Below are 20,476 nucleotides of genomic sequence, written 5' to 3'. Positions count from 1 at the left end.
CTTGTCCATCGATTTACCATTTAATCCGATGGTTCACACTAAACTTGAAACAGCAAGCAGTCCGCTCAATCTCCACCGTTGATCCGTGATCTCTAATCCGACGGCTGACAGTCTTTTCGGGTGGCCCACTTGCGCAGAGATTACCCGCCCGAAAAAGCGGTTTTCTCTCTCCTGCGGCCTGCTACGTGTTGGCCAATGTATGGAATTAGGTTCAACCCTTCCAATACCATTTACTGCCTGGAGGTTGCCCGAAATACCATTTACCGCCTTCCTTTCGAAACTCAAAAGATTTTAGCTCGTTTTATATAAATTCTTCGGATCCGCCTGGCCGAGACTGCCCACATGCTTTTCAATGTAAAACATGCTTTATAAGGTTTAGCGCTTAACAAAGGTTTTTAGCGCATAAGGCTAATATTAACCCTTAGGCCAAATTTAATAAGAAATGCCTCCTTTTCTAAGGACATTGGGCAAATCTTATTTTTACAATAACTCCTTCGTCCGGAGTCCGTTTTGGCCCATTCAAATTGCGTTGGATTCAGAATGAAACAATCTATGAAATGAGACTATTTTCAAAATCATCCAATGACTTTCATTTTTCCTCTATGAGGAAAATTCATAGACTTAGAAGTCTATGTTAGATCCATTTTGGATCACGCCTTCCCACTAAAAATCTTTTGGACTCCAAAAGACTGATATATTGATCTGAATAGTAAATGAGAGTATGTCACCCTCTTCTTTCAGCCTCCATACACTTGCCTTGCATAGTGCCTCTGAACCAAAGCCTTTGAACACTCCCTTCCTGGATGTGCTTGTCCTCCTGGGAAGAACTGTCTTCCTCCTTGACTTCCTGTAGAACTCCTACTGAGAAGGTCACAGAAGGTAGTTTGAACTTCTCTGCCTTGATCATTGATCCAAGGTGGCTCAAACCAATGTGAAGTTACATCTGCTTCACAAAATTTTCATTTGTACCTGTTTGACATACTGTCAACAACAACTGTTAACAACAACAAGATTACAGACAACAACTGGATGGCCTAAACTTCTGCTTCAACAAAAGAAACAAATTTCACATCTTGTGAACACCTCCATGTCTTTACATCCACATACAAATGATTGACTAGATAACAAGCCAACAAAACATGCCTTTAAAACAATTGACCCTTTAAGTCAAGCATGTAGAAAAAGAACTTAGGGATTCTTTTTCAAAGATGAAATACTTCATCATTATCTCCATCTTGGAGACCAAATCAACTTTTTCCAAGTCAACATTAACATTACATGCATGTTTAAAAACAAAGTAATCAACCCTTCAAGTTAATCACACATACATGTTCAAATACAAGGAAATCATCAACATCCCTGTGTTCATGCATATCATGCTTATGCATGCATTTCATCCTTCAACTTTTGCTTAAGTACACTGTACTTTCGAAGCTGAAATGAACATAATGTTGCAGCAATAAAGTGAGTCTCCTACTCAACTTTTCCATTCACCTTCTTGGTAGAATCCTACAACTTGCATCTTATTAACAAAGAAATGCAAATAGATGTGATACATTTCAGTTCGCATCAAAAGATATGCAACTTTAATTGGATAAGAACTCTAAACATTTATTACCAATCCATTTCAAAGGTCCTTACTTTGTTTGCACATCAACAGCAACATGTGAATCATCTTGAAACACATCATTCATGGAATCTTTCTTTCCATTCCTACAATTCTCTCTTTCCACCCTCTTCAAGTTTTGTGGAAGCATTGTTGGATTCAGAGTCCAACAATTTGCAGCAATATGTCCTTGTTTATGGCAGTAAGTGCAACACATGTTCATCTTCTTGACAGCATGATTTTCCTTGTCTAGTGGACCTTTGGCTTTTTGCTTCCTTTCCTTCAAAAGTTTCCTGCATGTGGCCTTTCTCTTCCAACATCTAGAAACATTATAGTTATCAAACCACAAAAGGAACATGCAATTCTTTTCCCATAATTATATGGAAATTTACCATGCTAAACATAATCAAAAGGAATATGGTTAAAACCAGATTTATGCCTTTCTCTTTCACCTTTATTACCTTCATGAGGAGGTGAATCAAATGAAGAAGTGGCTCCCTTTGGAACACCATCAATCTCTTCAAGGCTTTCAGAGTTTCCACAACTCTCTGGTTCAAGTGTATGCTTATGAACACCTTTGTCCTGCAAAGTATGTTTCAAACTATTGTATTCCCCAAGAATACAATCTTTACACTTCTGAGGTGGAAGACCTGAAATGAAACTCCTTCTTGGAACTATTTCAACTATCTTCATGGCAGCTTTGGAACTTTCTCCATAAGATTGTCCATAGCCAAGACCCAAATACTTAGGCCTTTCCTCAACCATTATTGGCTCAACAATACCCTGTGCATGTTTGCCCAAGCCTTTTCCTTCATAGCCTATTTTGGACATTAACTTAGACTCTATGCCTCTGGTATGTTTTTCAAAAGAACCAACATAAATATTCTTAGAAGAATTTGAAGAAAAACTGGAATTATTTACCTCTTCTTCAAGTTGATGACTAAGGCTTCCTTTACAACAAAGAGTTGCGTCTCCAACTCATGCATCCTTTCTAGGTTCTGTCAGGCCAGGCAATAACTCCATAAGGCAAAAATGATTTGACTATTTTATTCCATCAGGTAGGTCTTTATTCTATACATGAGGGAGAGACTGTTCAGTTCATCTCCTGATGACTGTTCATATTTCTAATTTATTTATTTACATAAATTCACCCAATCACAAGGATTAGGTGTCAACATTCCCCCCTTAATCTGAAGGGATGTTGATGAGTCCAAGCATCATTCTGAATTGTTCAAGCTTTTCTCTTCCAAGCACTTTGGTGAAGATGTCTACAATTTGCTCATTTGTGGAACAATGACGGAGATGGATTGTTTTGGCCTCAACATGATGTCGAATCAGATGATATTTAGTATTGATGTGCTTTGTTCCATCATGAAACTTTGGCTTTTTGGCCAACTTTATTGCAGAGGTATTGTCAATCATGAGTGGAGTTGATTGTACTTGTTTTACCTGCAAATCTTCAAGAATTTTCCTGAGCCACACAATTTCTTTTGTTGCTTCAGCTGCTGCCACGTATTCTGCTTCTATTGTGGAATCTGCTGGAACTGATTGTTTACGTGATCTCCAGGAGACAGCTCCTAATCCAAGACTCATAGCATATCCTGAAGTTGATACCCCAGTTTCTTTGTCTCCATCGAAGTCTGAATCAGAGTATCCAATCAAGTTAAAGTCGTCCACCTGTGTATACTTGATTCCAAAGTCTTGAGTTCCCTTCAAGTACCTTAGAACTCTTTTTGCAGCAGACCAATTTCCCTCACAAGGCTTTTGCATAAACTTGGACAGGACTCCAACAACAAACAAAATGTCTGGTCTGGTGGTAGTTAGGTAGTTGAGACTTCCTACAAGCTGTCTATACTTTGTTGCATCCTCAAATTCTTTTCCTTCAATAGATGTGAGCTTTAAGTTTTGTTCCATTGGAGTAGTAAGAGGATTGCACTCTGTCATGCCAAACCTGTTCAACAGATCTCCAATGTATTTCTTTTGAGAAATAAATATGGACTTTGGATGTTGGGTTACTTCAATGCCAAGATAGTAATGAACATAGCCCAAATCAGTCATTTCCAAAATTTTCCCCAATTCCTTCTTTATGGATGCAATGTAGCTTTCATTGTTCCCTGTCATCAACAGATCATCTACATATACCACAATATATACAACTGTTTTGCCAACTTTCTTGACAAATAAAGTTGCATCATCAAGATCAAAATGTTTGAAATTGAGTTTCAGAAGATGCTCGGTTAGTTTTTCATACCAGGCTCGCGGTGCTTGTTTGAGGCCATACAAGGACTTCACATGTTTGCATACTTTATGTTCATGTCCTTTCACAGCAAATACGTCAGGCTGGGACATAAAAACATTCTCTTTTAGATCTCCATTCAAGAAAGCAATTTTTACATCCATTTTATGGACTTTCCAACCGTTCTAAGCTGCTAGTGCAAAGAGTGTCCGGATGGTAGCCCATTTTACTGTGGGGGCAAGAGTCTCCTCATAATCAACCCCTTCCTTCTGTGCAAAACCTTTTGCCACAAGCCTAGATTTGTGCTTGTCAAGTGAGCCATCAGCTTTATACTTGTTCTTGTAGACCCACTTGCAGCCAATCGGTTTGGTTCCTAATGGAGGATCAACCAGCTTCCAAGTGTCGTTCTTTATGAGGGCATCATACTCGTTTTGCATCGCTTCTTTCCATTCATCATAAGAAGCAACTTCTTTGAAGGAATTTGGTTCAAAATCTGTAGACAAGTTCAATTCACAATCATAAGAAACATCCATATCAACAGGTGAATTAGAGTCATCTACATCACCTCCATTTTGCCGGTTTGAATTTCTGGTTCCTGTCTTTCCAACTTCATCAGGATGAACACTTTCAAGTGTCTTTGTCACCCACTTTGGGGGACCTTTTTTATATGGTCCAGGCTGCTCTGTTGATTGAGTTAGGATTGAATCAAGATTGAGTCTCCCAATTCTATCAATTACATCACTTAAAGCATCATCCATTGTTGGAGTTTCATGCGGGGGAGAGTTTTCTTCAGAAGAAGATTCCACATGTTGATCTAGTATAGGAATCCCCCCTTCAAGATGTGGAATCTAATTATCAAATTCTTGAAATGATTTTGCTTTTGCGAATCTATCCAAGCGATCAAGTTGCCGCTCAACAACATTGTCAGTTTTGGATGATTCAAGAAAAATTACATCTCTAGATACAACAAACTTCTTATTTACTTCATCATAGAGGCGGTATGCTTTGGAGGTGTTTGAATATCCCAAAAAGATACACTTACAAATTCTAGAACCAAGTTTGTTTCTATGTACCTTTGGTATCAAGGCATAACAGGTGGAACCAAAGACCCTGAGATGCTTTACCGAAGGAACATGTCCATACCACATTTCATAAGGAGTCTTGTTTCTAATAGCATTAGATGGACATCTATTCTTTATATATGCAGCACATAGAACAGAATCAGCCCAAAACATTATCTTTACATTCTTGAAGAAGAGCATAGATCGTACCATATTTAAGATTGTCCTATTCATTCTTTCAGCTACACCATTATGTTGGGGATTATAAGGCACAGTTGTTTGATGTTTGATCCCATGTTGGCAAAGATAGTTTTCAAATTCATTTGATGTGTATTCTTTTCCATTATTAGTGTGAATAGACCCAATATGAGATTGTGCATCATTTTCAATCCATTTATGAAAATTCTTGAATGATTGAAAAGCATCAGATTTGTTCTTCAATAAATAAACCCAACACATTCTAGTGTAGTCATCAATAAATGTCATGATATATTTATTTCCATTTGCAGAAGGAACAGGCATTGGACCACATAAATATGAATGAATGAATTCAAGTTTTCTATGTGCTCTTGAATGTGAATCATGAAAAGACTATTTGCTATGCTTTCCTAGAATGCAAACATCACATTGCTTAAGTTTCCTAGGAATTGTAGGCAAACCAGCAACACCATTTTTCTTCAACATGCGGAGACTGCCATAGTTCAAATGTCAAAATCTAGCATGCCATAATAAACTTGATGGAAGTGTACCTTCTTCATGATGAGAATTTTATGAGAAATGTTGTGCATGAGCAGAGGTTCCTTGCAGCTTGATAAGCCTTTCTTCTTCTATTCCCCTCATGACAAGTGAGTGGTCAGATGCTTTTCTTACCTCAAGCTTGCCATCAAACATATGAATGGAGTGACCTTGCTGGCGGATGTGGACCAAGGACAACAAGTTTCTTTTGAGCTGTGGGAGACATAGAACATGATGCAGAAGAAATTATGGAAGATGAGGCAGTTTAAGCCTTCTTGTGCCAAGCCCTGATGGCTTGATTTTTGATTGATCTGCAAAGTATACTACTCCATCAACATTGTCAGTGAAATCTTCAAAAAAATCTTTTCTATGAGTCATGTGGCAGGTTGCTCTTGAATCAAGCAACCAATCATTTTTCCAAGAAGCAAGTGAAGCATTAAATAAATCTTCATTTACTCCATTGTTACATTGTGCCACAACATAGTGAGCAGATTCAGGTGCTTTACCTTTGTCTGTATCATCAGTTTTACCTTTTTGTTGGTTTCCTTTCTGCTCAATTTTGTCCCATGGTATCTTTCATGTAGAGGCATCATGTGATCCATTTCTTTTGCAATGTATGCAGTGCAAATCTGCCTTTTCTCCTTGAGAATGTCTACCCCCCCTGCATGAAATATCTTCCTCTTCCTCTTCGACCACCTCTTCCTCTTGTAGAATCTTGAGCAGGATGCTTTTATTTATGAGCAAGGCACACAGCCTCTTCAGAAGATTTAGGGGCTGTCTTCTTTCCAAAAGCTTTCTCTCTTTCAACAAACTTTTTCACTAGAGAGTCAAAGGTTATATCTTTGAGATTTACATTTGCTTGCAATGACTCAAGATAATTGGAGTAAGTAGGATAAAGTGCCTTGAGAAAAGCAATAAGAGGAATATCCAATTCAACTTTAATGGATTTGATATCATGCATTATAGACTTTACTTCAGATGCAAGAGCAAGAGGATCATTATTTTGCAGTTCAAGAGTGAAGAGTTTAATCATGAGTTGAACAACTTCAAGTGCAGAATGTGAGTCATAGAGTTCTTTCAGCTTTCGTAAGGCTTCAAAGGCAGTTGAATATGACGAAATATGGCGACTCACCTCTTCGTTTACAGATGCTGCGATTAAAGCATAAGCTTTGCTATTCTTGTTTTCCCAAATGACGAGCTCTTTGTCTGAGGTAGGTTGTACTGGTTCATTGTCTCCGTCTCCAACACACACTCCTTTCCACAACTCATTGAAAATGAGGGTGTGTTTTATCATCGGGACCATTTAGGATAGTTCTCCTTGCCAGTGAGAACTATTCCCACCATGGATATGATTGAATGCATTCTGTAACAAAAAACTTCTGCTGCAAAATTTTACTCTTAATGGGAAACAATATACATCTGATATGATGGGACAACAAAGTCAACTTGTATACCACGCTTGGCCAAAAAAACTTCAACGTATGGCCAAAAAATTTCAGCGTTCAATACCAATGTTACCAACGTTTTATGTCAAAAACTTCAGCGTTCAATAAGACTATTGTTAATATAATGCCAAGAACTTCAACGCATACAAAGACAACAGCTTTAATATACCACAATACCAGCCTCTTAGAACTAAAAACCTGACAAGTATGCTCATCTCCCAGCTATAGGAATTGAGAAGTACAAGACTGAGACTGATCTCAGATCACCAAGCGTTACCATGAAAATCACGTTGCCAATTAATGAGCGGCCATTTATGTGAAGAGATTAAGTACAACAGGGCAAAGCTATGTTGGACTTTAAGACAAAAGGAGAATACCATGTCAGAAATTATACAATAAGGAATGCCCAACGAATATGGGGTTTATCCACTCTGTATGAAACAGAAAAAAGAATATTGCAGCCAAACAATAACCATCAGCAACCGTAGCTCGAAATGACATGAATGAATCCCATAAACAGCGCTATAACCACAGAGAAACAGCGTGTGGACGCTAAAGCGAATACTAAAGATTTTGTCAATACTGCAGCTCTTTTGTAAACGAAATTTTGTATATGTTGGTAAAAGGTGAGTTGAACAGCAATTGTCCTTACACAGAGAATGGACGTTTTGTATTGAAGCCGGCACAAAAACCACTCCACGCTGAGAAGCCACACTTTAACACCACGCTGAGCAGCCACGCCTTAACATCATTGCTGGTCTTTACACAGTTCTGCAACAAATTCCTGGTGGTTCTCACGTTTCTTGCCTTATTCATATGCTCATCTCCTTTATATTTGACAACTACGTGATTGACGTGCTCGGCCGCTGGTAGAGACAGTGGATTATGCTGGAAATGTAATTACAGTGGAAGGCATCAAGTTGGCTAAGGACATGTGAGCAAACCAGGACGGGGTGTACTCGCAGGATGTCATGCTATACCGGATTTGAGGATGGAGGAGCAGCGCAATATGCAGCGCTTTGACACCAGAGAACAACCACACCAGAGAGCAGCGTAACAACGCATTCAATACAGGGTCTGTCCAAATGCTGATATGGCTGGGAACGTTTCAGCAGAGAATATGGCAGAGGAACATTTGCATCGTTCAGGTGAATGTCAGGCGCAGGCTACCAACGTTTATAACAGGCAGCGTATGGTTTAAAAGAATTTTGGCAGTAGCGTACAACAAATAACTGTGAGGGGACAGAGAGCAGTTGGCAGTGGACAGAGAGCACTGGGAGTTACAACTATTTTGGGAGCTGGCTCTGATACCATGTCAGGCCAGGAAGTAACTCCATAAGGCAAAAATGATTCGATTGTTTTATTCCATCAGGTAGGTCTTTATTATATACATGAGGGAGAGACTGTTCAGTTAATCTCCCGATTACTGTTCATATTTCTAATTTATTTATTTACATAAATTCACCCAATCACAAGGATTAGGTGTCAACATGTTCATATTTGCAATATGAAGTGGCCTCTCCATTTCCCGCAGTTTGTCAGAAAGCAACTGCTTCTCTTCCTTCAGGGAATTCAACTTCTCTTGAAGTATGATGCTCTTCCTTCCATCCTCATACATTTCTCTCACCATATGCATCATGATGAACAAGTCTTGCTTCATGTCTTCATCAAAGAATCTTGTGATGAAGGAAGAATTTGAGGACTCACCTGTAGAGGTAGTCATTATAAAAATGAACAAAAGTACTTCAAACAAGATTAACAAAGAGCTTATTCAAGCAACCTTTTGCAACAAACCTCTTGTGCTTCAAGGATTGCCTTGAGGTCCTTTGGGATAAGAAGAATTCCTTCAGCCCTTCTTCCTTCTTGTCCTCTCCTAGAATTAGCTATTAGTAGCTTTCCCTTCACCTTTGTAAACTCAAACAATAGTGAGTTTACAAGCAATCAAATACCTTTCAAGTCAACCAAGCATTCTGATCTGATACCACCTGCTTCATGATACCACCTGCTCTGTTATAACTTGCTCTAATATAACCTTCTTTGATAGTGGGGTTAATCAACCTAATGCTCTGATACCACCTTCTTTGAAAGTGGGGTTAATCAACCTGATGCTTTGATATAACCAGCTCTGATACCACCTGATATGAAATGGGGACCTAAAGGCTTCTTGTCAACCCACAAGAACCTCTCCCACTCCAAAGCTTAAACAATTTCCAAGATCTATGCTTATGATTGATAATTTACGGAATTAAAACAACTAGAAATAGGTGTATGCTTTTGTTTGCTTGTAAATTGTTTAAGTGCTTAAGTTCATTTGCTTAAACTGACATTTATACGCATAACAGTTAATGTAATACAGCAAATAAGCAAACCACAAAAACAACAATATAATATGGAGTTCACCCTGATATCTTGGGCTACATCTCCTTGAGCTCTAATCAACTCGATTAGGCTCTTTGCGATTATGGTAATGCTTCTTTTACAAGTGCTACACTTAACTCCATAGGTTTACAACTGTACCTATGGGCTTAGAATATCATCTTATCCTGCTAGCTATCCATACTCTTCAGACAGATCTAGGCTTCTCTGGACTAGATTCCTTCAATCAGCGCTTCGGGCTATCTTGAGCTCCTGACTTGCACGAAATCCCTCAAAATTCTTTTGTTGTCTCTGGGATTCCTTCTTCTATCTTTAGCACACATCAGACACCAGCAACAACTTGATTATTTGATCTCTTTGTTGTTCTGAAACTTCACTTCAGCATCATGGCTCTTAGAAGTTTGTTTTGAGCTCTCTGGCTCTGCGACTTTGCCTCCAACATTTGATGGCTCTGCCTCTGTCAAGCACTCTAGTTCTATGGCTCTGGCGGCTATCCTATGTCCCCCTAGCATCTCTAGGTTCATCGTGTTTTATAACATGTTCTGTTACCACAATCGCTTAAAGCGTGGAAACCAACTGTCTGTCTCTTCGCCTCCTTCTGTGTTTTAATTCATGTTTTCATGACACGTTCTGTTCATCACTTCCTGTCGGTGGGGAATAATGATGTTTGGATTAGAAATGGTTTCATAATTGAAAAGGAACCAGCGGGCGTGGGCAACCTGATCATTTGGCCTTCCTTCTATCTTAATCCTGGAATAGACACATAACAGAATACACAGGGAAAACTAACAAAAACACATCATGAGCCTTTAAGCCGGAACTCAAATATAATTCAATCGCATACATAATCCTCTCGGGTCCGTCCTTTCATCGCATATCGCAAGTCGCTTTATGCACCGCCCACGACTAAACTCGAACAAAACCCAAATAATGGAATACATGGGAAATACAAAGAAATCCAATGAAAATCCGCAAAGCCGAATTTCAAACGGAAGTCAATCGCCCCTTTAATCCTATCGGGTCCGTGCCTTCATCGCAAATCTTATGTCGCATGGCCCAATGCTCCCCTTTGCATTGTTGTGATCCAATCTTTGATCTCTGATCGGTGCTATCGACCCATCTCTATATCGTTGTTTCGGCATATCGGCGGTCGCTGCTTCCATGGTCCGCAGCCCTTGAGCTTTCCCAATCTACAATCTCCAATCAAATCCTGACTGTTGATTCCTTTTTCAATCCAAAGTCTCGAAGTTCTCATCACAATCAGCCTATCATATATCACAATGCCCTCAGCCTTTTGTTAAAACATCGCGACTTAATCTTGTCCGTCGATTTACCATTTAATCTGACGGTTCTCACTAAACCCGAAATAGCAAGCAATCTGCTCAATCTCCACCGTCGATCCGCGATCTCTAATTCGATGACTGACAGTCTTTTCGGGTGGCCCACTTGCGCAGAGATTACCTGCCTGAAAAAGCGGTTTTCTCTCTCCTACGGCCTACTACGTGTCAGCTAGTGTATGGAATCAGGTTCAACCCTTCTAATACCATTTACTGCCTAGAGCCTGCCCGAAATACCGTTTACCGCCTTCCTTCCGGAACTCAAAAGGTTTTAGCTCGTTTTATATAAATTCTTCGGATCTGCCTAGCTGAGACTGCCCACGTGCTTTTCAATGTAAAACGCACTTTATAAGGTTTAGTGCTTAACAAAGGTTTTTAGCGCATAAGGCTAATATTAACCCTTACGCCAAATTTAATAAGAAATGCCTCCTTTTCTAAGAACGTTGGGCAAATCTTCTTTTTACAATAACTCCTTCGTCCGGAGTCCGTTTTGGCCCATTCAAATTGTGTTGGATTTAGAATGAAACAATCTACAAAATGAGACTATTTTCAAAATCATCCAATGACTTTCATTTTTCCTCTGTGAGGAAAATTCATAGAATTAGAAGTCTATGTTAGATCCATTTTGGATTAATGTGGTTGGTTCAACAAAAGAAAATTCTAACTTGGGAGAATCTTCTTAAAAGGGGTTTTGTTGGCCCATCCAAATGCCATCTATGTGGTTTACAAGAGGAGATGATGGAACACTTACTCAACCTCTGCCCATTCACCTCTACCTTGTGGGATTGGGTGGCCTCAGTCTTCAAGCAAACTGACAGGGATAGACTCAGCATCACCAACACTTTGAAGAATTGGAGGAAAGACTTCTCAGGCAATGAAATCATCAACAAAGCTTGGACTTTGGTTCCAGGCTTTATTATCTGGGATGTCTGGAAAGAACGCAATGGCAGGATTTTCAAGAACAAAACAAGCTCAACCCAGAACATCATTGCACAAATATTACGACAGCTCAAAGACATAGTTGGAGCCCTTTTGTGGAAACTTCCTGAGAACCCTCCTTTGCCCCAGGATGCTCGCATACTGCTGCAGTTGGGTCTCCATTCACTAGTTCCCAGGGCATAAACAAGGGTGTGAGCCAAACAACTGCTGGTAAAGACATCTGGCAGCCTCCTCCTCATGGTTTTTTGAAAATCAATATAGACGAAGCCTCTAAGGGCAACCCAGGGATGGCTGGATTTGGCGGGGTCATAAGAGATGAGTAGGGGTGCATAAAGGACATCTTTCATAGTCATTTGGGGACTACCACTAATAACATGGCAGAGCTCATGGCCTTAGAGCAGTGCCTGGAAATCCTGATCGAGTCAAATTTACACAACGCCATCATTGAAGCAGACTCTGAATTGGTCATTAATACAACCAAGAAGATATGTAATGGAATGGCACCTAGAAAAGTTTCGAAACATTGGAGGCTATCACAGGTCTTTCAGCACATTCATTCCCACTTGCGAACCCTGAGAACTGTTAGCTTCATTCATGTGCGAAGAAAAGACAATATTCTAGTTGATCGTCTGGCGAACGAAGGAGTGCTTTGCAAGGAAACTTATAGTAGGTGCGCTTGGGATTCGACACCCTTAGGGAAATTGCGTGATGATTGTCAAAGACAAGCAGCCAAAGACATGGAGCACTTCCAGACCATGAGTAATGAGTAGAAGGAAGACTAGTGGAAGCAGGAGAGAGTGGAAGTAGAGTCATTCCTAACCGTTGATCCCACAAAGAATGCTTAACACAGATCTAACTACAGGGGAGGAGTACATGGTAAATAGCGGGCTAGTTGGAAGGCCACCGACCATAGATTTTGATGGCCTTCATTATCAAATGGCTATCGGGTTGGAAAATGATCGAAGGTTAAGTCTACAAGTGGACCCGAAGATTTATAGATTAGCAGTTTATAATCTTTATTGGCTCCGTAAAGCAGGTAAAGGTCGCGCTAGTTTCCAATATAATATCTTTGAAGACCGTCAGAACAATAGGGGCTTGATCGTATGGATATCGGGATATAAAAGTGATCGGAGGTTAAGTCTTAGACCGGACCCGAATTTTTATAAACCAATGGCTTATAATCCTTATCGGATCGATGAAATGGGTAAGAGCGGCTTCGTAAATCGGGTAAGGGTCACGTAAGTTTCCGATGCGATTTCTTTAAGGACCGTTGGACCACTGGGGTTCTTATCGAATGACTATTAGGTTGGATACTGGTCGGAGGTTTATGTGTAAGCTTTATGTGTAAGGTTTCAGGTTTTGTTTTGGGTTTTGTTGACCTTGTTACTGTTAATCATCAATGGGTTTGTCTTTTGTTGGTCTTAACACCTGTAAAGACATGTAACATATGTAATCTTTCTTGTGGTTAATTGAAGGCTCCACTCTTACTTGACCAAAAAAAATAAGTCTAAACCCATATATATAATCATGAAAATGGTTGTAATTTAATGTTAAGGAGTTGTGGAATATGGTATAAAGAAAAGGAAAGTGAAAAAAAAAAAAGTGAAAAAAAAGAAATTTTGGAGAGCCAACACCCAAACAACCTCTCTCCGACCTCCCTCCAAGAGTGCATAGGGTTTAGACATAATTCCAACTCCTGCAAGGACATTCACGCCGTTCAAGGAAGCTTGGATAAAAGCATTGCCATCATCAGTTTTCTCATTCTTTGCATGTTCTAAAATGTCAGTAGCATGGTTTCCCTACTACCCATTTTTGTCATATTCTTGTTGAGAATTTATCCTCCTTTGAATGAGGAGTGGCTCCTTTGATGCCCAAAATATTACGAGAGATGAATTTTTTTTAATTAGGTCATTTTGAGTTACAACACACCCTCAAATCAGATTGTCCAACAAAACCCCACCCAACACTCATCGTTTGTCAATAGCTCTTTAGTAGGCAATGGCAGTGGCAATAATTGACGCATTGGTTTTTGTATATCAAGCTCGTTAAATGACAAGGCTTCCCATCGATCGTCGGCAGACTTCGACCTTCGATATTTTCTAGGTAGGTGGTGGCGACAGGCTGATAAAAAATAAGCACTCTCAGGCACTCTATTACACAATTTCTCTGTAGTCCCATGGTTGATACTATTGACGACGAGGAACTTTCTTTGTCTTCTCAATTTCATCAACTAATAGGACTTGGATAAGGCTAGCTCTTTGAGTCTTCACTTAGTGGTTTCGGCCCTTAGAAAGTTGAACCCCAACTTTCTTTTAGGCATCAATTATAACCCCAAGATGTATTGTTGTCTACCAAAGACAAAGATAACTTAGTGGCTCTCAATCATTGGTTGTATTGCTACGGTGCATCCTTCACCATTCACATCAATCCCCTATCTTACTTGGACATATTTCTTTATAGGGAAATTGAGCATAACCTATTTGATTACTCGTTTATCAACTCATGTTATAACCTAACATGGAAAATTGCCCTAGTCATCCAACTCACCATTAATGCACAAACAAAATAAACACAAGGCATTTAACAATCTAGAAACAAATACTAATTCATATACATAGGAGTCAGTACACACATCATAGGAAAATCTCATGGGTTCATTTCATAAAGAAACTACTTAATCTTACTAAATCAAATCTTACTAATTCATACACATAGGAGTCAATACACACATCATAGGAAAATCTCATGGGTTCATTTCATAAAGAAACTACTTAATCTTTGGTTAGGTTTACATAGTAAATTGGCCCTTCTCTTCCTTCAAACCTCTCTTAGTATTTTAGTTGCACTCAACTCTATTCTATTAGAATGTCTCCTGTCTACTACCTATTATCTTCACCTATTGACTCTATCTAACTACTAATCACTAATCATGTGTACTACCTATTATCTTCGCCTATTGACTCTATCTAACTACTAATCGAAGTTACAATTGTCCTTTTACAAAATATCTCATAATAAAATGGAAGCTATTTAACCAACAGACCTCTACTTTAGTTAGAATTGTCCCTACTTCTACAAAATATCTCATAATAAAATGGAAGCTATTTAACCAACAAACCTCTACTTTGATTAGAATTGTCCCTACTTCTAGAAAGGAACTCCACTTCTTTGGTTAGAATTGTCCCTACTTCTACGCATGTAACTCCACTTCTTCTTAGAAACTAATTACATTTATCCAATTAATATCACTTCAACACAATTTCCTAACAAATCAAATACTTTTAAATAAAAGATTTATAATTTAAAAAAAAAATTGCTAAAAAAAACCAACTCCCTTTGGTTAAATTTTGAAGACCCCTTGAATCTAGTCACAAATTGATTTTTGAGAGATTATGCTACATGAAATGGTTTTGTGAAAATAGATTTTTCTTTGATTTTTGAGAGGCTATGCTACATGAAATGGTTTTGTGAAAATAGATTTTTCTTTTTAAAGTTTTGATATGGTGTAAGATAGATTTTTCTTTTTAAATTTTTGATTTGGTGTAAGAACACTTTTGCTTTCCTATGATGAAATGTTACCTATATCAATTCAAATTTCAATCATTTGCACATAAAGCTAATGTCACTTATTAGTCCCTGCCGTAGGCAAGGGAGGGACTATGACATTATTAGTCCCTGCCGCAGGCAAGGGAGGGACTGTAGTAATCGAAATAGTGGCATTTACTATTTATTTAAGCTAGGGAGGGACTATAGTAATCGAAATGGTGGCATTTACTATTTATTTAAGCTAGGGATTACAGTAATCAAAATGGTGGCATTCACTATTTATTTAAGCTTATTAAGCTAATTACTATGACAAATAACGAGTTATTATCGCAAATAACCAAACTTTTTTTTACACGAATCCGTTTGATCCTCTTCTTACACGATTCCATCCATTTGATCATCTTATTTGGCCTCTTCTTACACAAATCCATCCGTTTGATCATTTTATTACATTCATAATTTTGCTTCTCATTTGGAATTTTTTCCCTTCGCATCTGGAGAAAGAGTAAACTAATGCTAACATTATTTGAAAACATTAAATGTTATATCCATGAGCCTAGCTTGAAATCACTCTCGACTTCAAAAACAAATAATGTTCACCGCTTTTCTACATGTACGTGGCCACTGCTTTCTACATGTCAGTCTGTCAAGGCTTCTATATTGTACCTACCACTTCAATCTAGGCACCATACATGTCTGTCTGTAGGCTTCCGTATTGTACCCACTGCTTCAATCTAGATGCCATGCATGTCTGTCTGTCGAAGCCGGTTGTCGAAGGCTTCTATCTTATACGCTTGTCATCGCTTCAATTTAGGTGCCATACACTGTAACAATTATGCTTGAGCCCTCTATCCCCATTCCAGAACCTCTATCCCCATGCTAGAAGCAAACAACAACAAAGAACACCTCGATACTCTGCATTAACAAGAATGATCTACATTAACAAGAATTCTTTTAAATAGTTGGAATAGAAGAACAATTTACTAGAATAGCAAGTTATTCTGAGACAACTTAAGGGAGGAACCAAAAGATCTTTGTTCGACGACCTACCCTTCGACAGCCTACCCACTAAAACTCAACTCGCAACTCTGAACATAGCTGCGACAAAAATACGATAAATTGAGTGACAATAAACCTGCACTTGTTGGAGTCACGATTGTCGTTACACCAAAACCCGCAGGTGTTAGTAAACAAAGACATCGCTAGATTTAAGCACATGCCACGAAACACATGGGAAGTGTTGACCTTCGACACCGCCATTAACGAGGAGCCAACAATCTCCCCCCAACGCGAGCCCAGTGTGTTTCAAACTCGAGACCTCTGGCTCTGGTACCACTTGTTGGAGACACGATTGCCGTTACACCAAAACCCGCAGGTGTTAGTAAACAGACACATCGCTAGATTTAAACACATGCCACGAAACACACGAGGAGTGTTGACCTTCTACACCGCCATCAACGGGGAGCCAACAATCTCCCCCCAATGCGAGCCTAGTGTGTTTCGAACTCGAGACCTCTGACTCTGATACCACTTGTTGGAGACACAATTGTCGTTACACCAAAAACTGCAGGTGTTAGTAAACAGAGACATTGCTAGATTTAAGCACCTACCACGAAACACATGGAAAGCGTTGACCTTCTACACCGCCATTGACGGGGAGCCAACAGCACTGTGGTACAAAAAGGAAATTGACAATAAGCGAAGAAAGAAATTGAGGATGAGCACAATTTGTTTGTATTGCTTCTATTTACTTATACACTCTATTTTTGTTTTTGTTGCATTTATTTTTCCATATTGAATTTAATTACGCCGTAAGGCATTCCCTCTGAAATAAACTCTCCTCCATGCCACTTTGGCGTAATCTGCACCGTAGGATCAATTGTTAGACGATTAGAACATCTTCCGCCATTGGATGATTGATTGAAATTTAAACTAAATTCTTTTACGCCGGTTCACATTTTATTCATTGATTGAAATTCAAACTAAATTCGTTTACACCGTTAACAACTTATTCTAACTGTTCATCTATTGAAATTTAAGCTGGCTTCTTGGTTTACCTCGATTAATAGTTTGCTCAACTGTTCATGTGTAACGACCTGCCTCAACTGCAATTACGTGTTCATCTGTAACGACTTGCGTTGCATGCGCTCCATTGTACCTGCTACCCTCAACTGTTCATGTGTAACGACCTGCCTCAAATGCAATTACGTGTTCATCTGTAACGACTTGCCTTGCATGCTATAGTATGGAGATTTACAGTACAGCATAATGATTCTTTTTACTTTCCTGTTTTTATCTTTCCCATTTCTTTCATTTTTTTGCAAAATTTGGAGTAGTTTAACCATACACGTAACAGCTCAGTGTTCTTTACAACAATCAGTGTTCTTTACAACGATCTTGAATACTTTAAATATAATTAGCACACAATTGGAGAATGTTCAAATGCAATTCTAATATCATATTACAATGTCTTCTTCCCAATTTATATGTTTACATTTCCTTGTAGTCTTTCTGCCCTTACGAATGTTATGTTTTTAGGATTGCAAAAGGCCGAGAGTCTAACAATCTAGAGGCTATACTCTTTACGTTTGCCTGGGTTATGGTTTAATTAAAAGTGAAAACACAGGAAATGCGGGTTGGTTAGGGGTTTCAGAAACTTGGTGGCACATTAAGGTTTTTGAGGAATAAAAAGTCAATGCAACTTCCACGTTGAAGTCCAGTGTAGATGCAGTAATAACAAAGAGCCTCTTAGGACCTCTCAAGATGGGATGCAGAGGAAATACTTCAAATCAAAATCAGATATCTAATCCTTATTCGGGCCCAAGTTTACTCTCATTCGGTAACTAAAATAGTTATAGAAGCTTAGTAATTCGTCTTGAAAATTATAATTCTGCATTTAGATAGCATTACGACGAAGCCCAAGGTCTTAAAAATCTAACCCCGATGTTCATTAAGGAGTTCAGAAAGAAAGTGCCACAGCGTTTGCAGAAGGTCCATCGACACTGGTTATGCCGAGATAGAGATGCGGAAGGGGTTTCTTCATACCAGCGTTTTATTCCATATCCATTCAACCTGTAGCCTGATTTGTATAAAATTGAGAGTATAAACTCTGTCATGCATACACTGATGCCAATTATTGCAAATATATAGTGATGAAGTTGCTGTAAAAGTTCATAAATATTGATACACTTTTGGCAAGTTTGGCTCCGTATTTTAGCAGGGTGTGCTTATAATTATGATTCCTCTTTCGTCTGGACCTCACTTGAAGTGCCATCTGGTGGTCTGTTTTTGTAACAGATATCTGGGGAGACAGTTCGTGAAGTGAAAACTGTTGTAGACATGCATGAGAGGAAGGCAGAAATGGCACGTCAAGCAGATGCTTTCATTGCTCTACCAGGTGTGTGTTTTTAATATAAGTCTTAAGGAATTTTCAATGAACAATTATCGATAGCACATGTGGAATTTTACGAATTCCATCTAATATTCTTGAAGTTCAGATTAGTCTTGGTTTAATCACAGAGAGTTGTTAATAAGGTAGTGCTGTTTCAACCTACTACTGATTGTAGGTGGTTATGGAACAATAGAAGAGCTCTTAGAGATGATCACATGGTCACAGCTTGGCATTCATGAGAAGCCGGTATCTATCCATAATAATAATCGAATCTTACCTAATTTTCTTGCATGAATTTTCCATTGTAGGCAGTGGAATAAAGGGTTAGATGGTTTGAAATATTAAAGTACATAAGTTTTCACAGCTGTATATAATATATGAACTGTGTGAATTTGCAGGAAATGTTCAACGTTTTGGGTAGGTGGTCACTTCACCATCATCAGGGACTTAAGAAGCTGTATAATGACGTTGGACGTTTCCTGCAAATTCACACAATTCATATCGGAAATAATATTCCATAATCAAAGGCTAATTCCAAGCTGAATACCTATTGCATGCTTAAAGGAACTTATAAGCAGAATGGCATCCTATCTACTTGATGAAAATAGTAGCTTGGATTTGTTTTCTAGGTAGGTCTCCTGAATGTTGATGGATGCTACAATTCCTTGCTTGCCTTGTTCGATAAAGGTGTGGAAGAAGGATTTATCAAGCCCGCGGCACGACATATTGTTGTTTCTGCAAAGAATGGAAGTAAGGCCTTATACTAGTTTCGTCATTGTTCAAATGATCTGATATTAAAGAATTTTCTCTGTTTTTTATTTTCACAGCTGTATATAATATATATAATATATGAACTATGTGAATTTGCAGGAAATGTCCAACGTTTTGGTTAGGTGGTCACTTCACCATCATCAGGGACTTAAGAAGTTGTATAACGATGTTGGACATTTCCTGCAAATTCACACAATTCATATCGGAAATAATATTCCATAATCAAATGCTAATTCCAAGCTGAATACCTATTGCATGCTTAAAGGAACTTATAAGCAGAATGGCATCCTATGTACTTGATGAAAATAGTAGCTTGGATTTGTTTTCTAGGTAGGTCTCTTGAATGTTGATGGATGCTACAATTCCTTGCTTGCCTTGTTCGTTAAAGGTGTGGAATAAGGATTTACCAAGCCCGCGGCGCGGCATATTGTTGTTTCTGCAAAGAATGGAAGTAAGGCCTTATACCAGTTTCGTCATTGTTCAAATGATCTGATATTAAAGAATTTTCTCTGTTTTTTATTTTCGAGTTCTAGATTGATGAGGCTAAGCTCTAATAATAAAACTGGATCAACTCTCATAGAGGGTTTATAGTTTTTTTGTTGCTGCTTTATATTTTGAGAGAAAAATTTCGGGTTAATAATGATCTGTGATTCCATTGATGAGCAACAACAATGGTTGCAACATTATAATCGACTGGTGGCATGAAGAAGCCTGCAGCCATCTGCTGTCACTGTTTCTGCTGGTTTTCCAATTATTGGCTTACCCAATTCAAATGATTGTGCAGTGCCAACCACAGGAAATGGCACTGGAATGATGTGTGGACTTGGCAGAGGAATGGCATTGCCAAGGCCAGGATTTATAACTAAAATTTCTGATGGGCACAATGTTGTTACCATTTAGCTGTAACTTTAAGCAAATAATACCTTTAAAGTTAAAGTGGAATCTGTAAGTGCTGTTGTCTTTGATATCTCTAGAACTTGCCTTCCATTTCTGTAGGTTGAAGTTTAACATTGTAGGCAGACTTGTGATAATT

At 38.7% G+C, this 20,476-nt stretch overlaps 1 protein-coding gene across 1 annotated transcript; it reads left to right on the top strand.

Annotated features, from left to right (window-relative positions):
- The first annotated feature begins 8,176 nt into the window (after positions 1-8,176).
- LOC149253541 (cytokinin riboside 5'-monophosphate phosphoribohydrolase LOG7-like) lies at positions 8,177-19,439 on the top strand. Its single transcript, XM_089454526.1, has 4 exons — positions 8,177-8,278; positions 18,579-18,678; positions 18,848-18,918; positions 19,302-19,439. Exons 1-4 carry the CDS (start codon positions 8,177-8,179, stop codon positions 19,437-19,439), a joined length of 411 nt encoding a protein of 136 aa, XP_089310652.1.
- The last annotated feature ends 1,037 nt before the right edge of the window (positions 19,440-20,476 follow it).

The sequence above is a fragment of the Pinus tabuliformis genome, chromosome 7, assembly GCF_031772625.1.
Source record: "Pinus tabuliformis cultivar Carrire ecotype Pingquan chromosome 7, CPIR1, whole genome shotgun sequence".
NCBI lineage: Eukaryota > Viridiplantae > Streptophyta > Pinopsida > Pinales > Pinaceae > Pinus > Pinus tabuliformis.
This window is presented reverse-complemented; position numbering and strand designations above follow the sequence as displayed.

Bases quoted from the DNA above. Each gene is read 5' to 3' on its own strand.
- LOC149253541 (XM_089454526.1), top strand. From the start codon at position 8,177: ATGGCTGGGAACGTTTCAGCAGAGAATATGGCAGAGGAACATTTGCAT. The intron at 18,679-18,847 runs GTGTGTGTTTTT...TACTGATTGTAG, and splicing joins TGCTTTCATTGCTCTACCAG to GTGGTTATGGAACAATAGAA. The intron at 18,919-19,301 runs GTATCTATCCAT...TTTGTTTTCTAG, and splicing joins TTGGCATTCATGAGAAGCCG to GTAGGTCTCCTGAATGTTGA.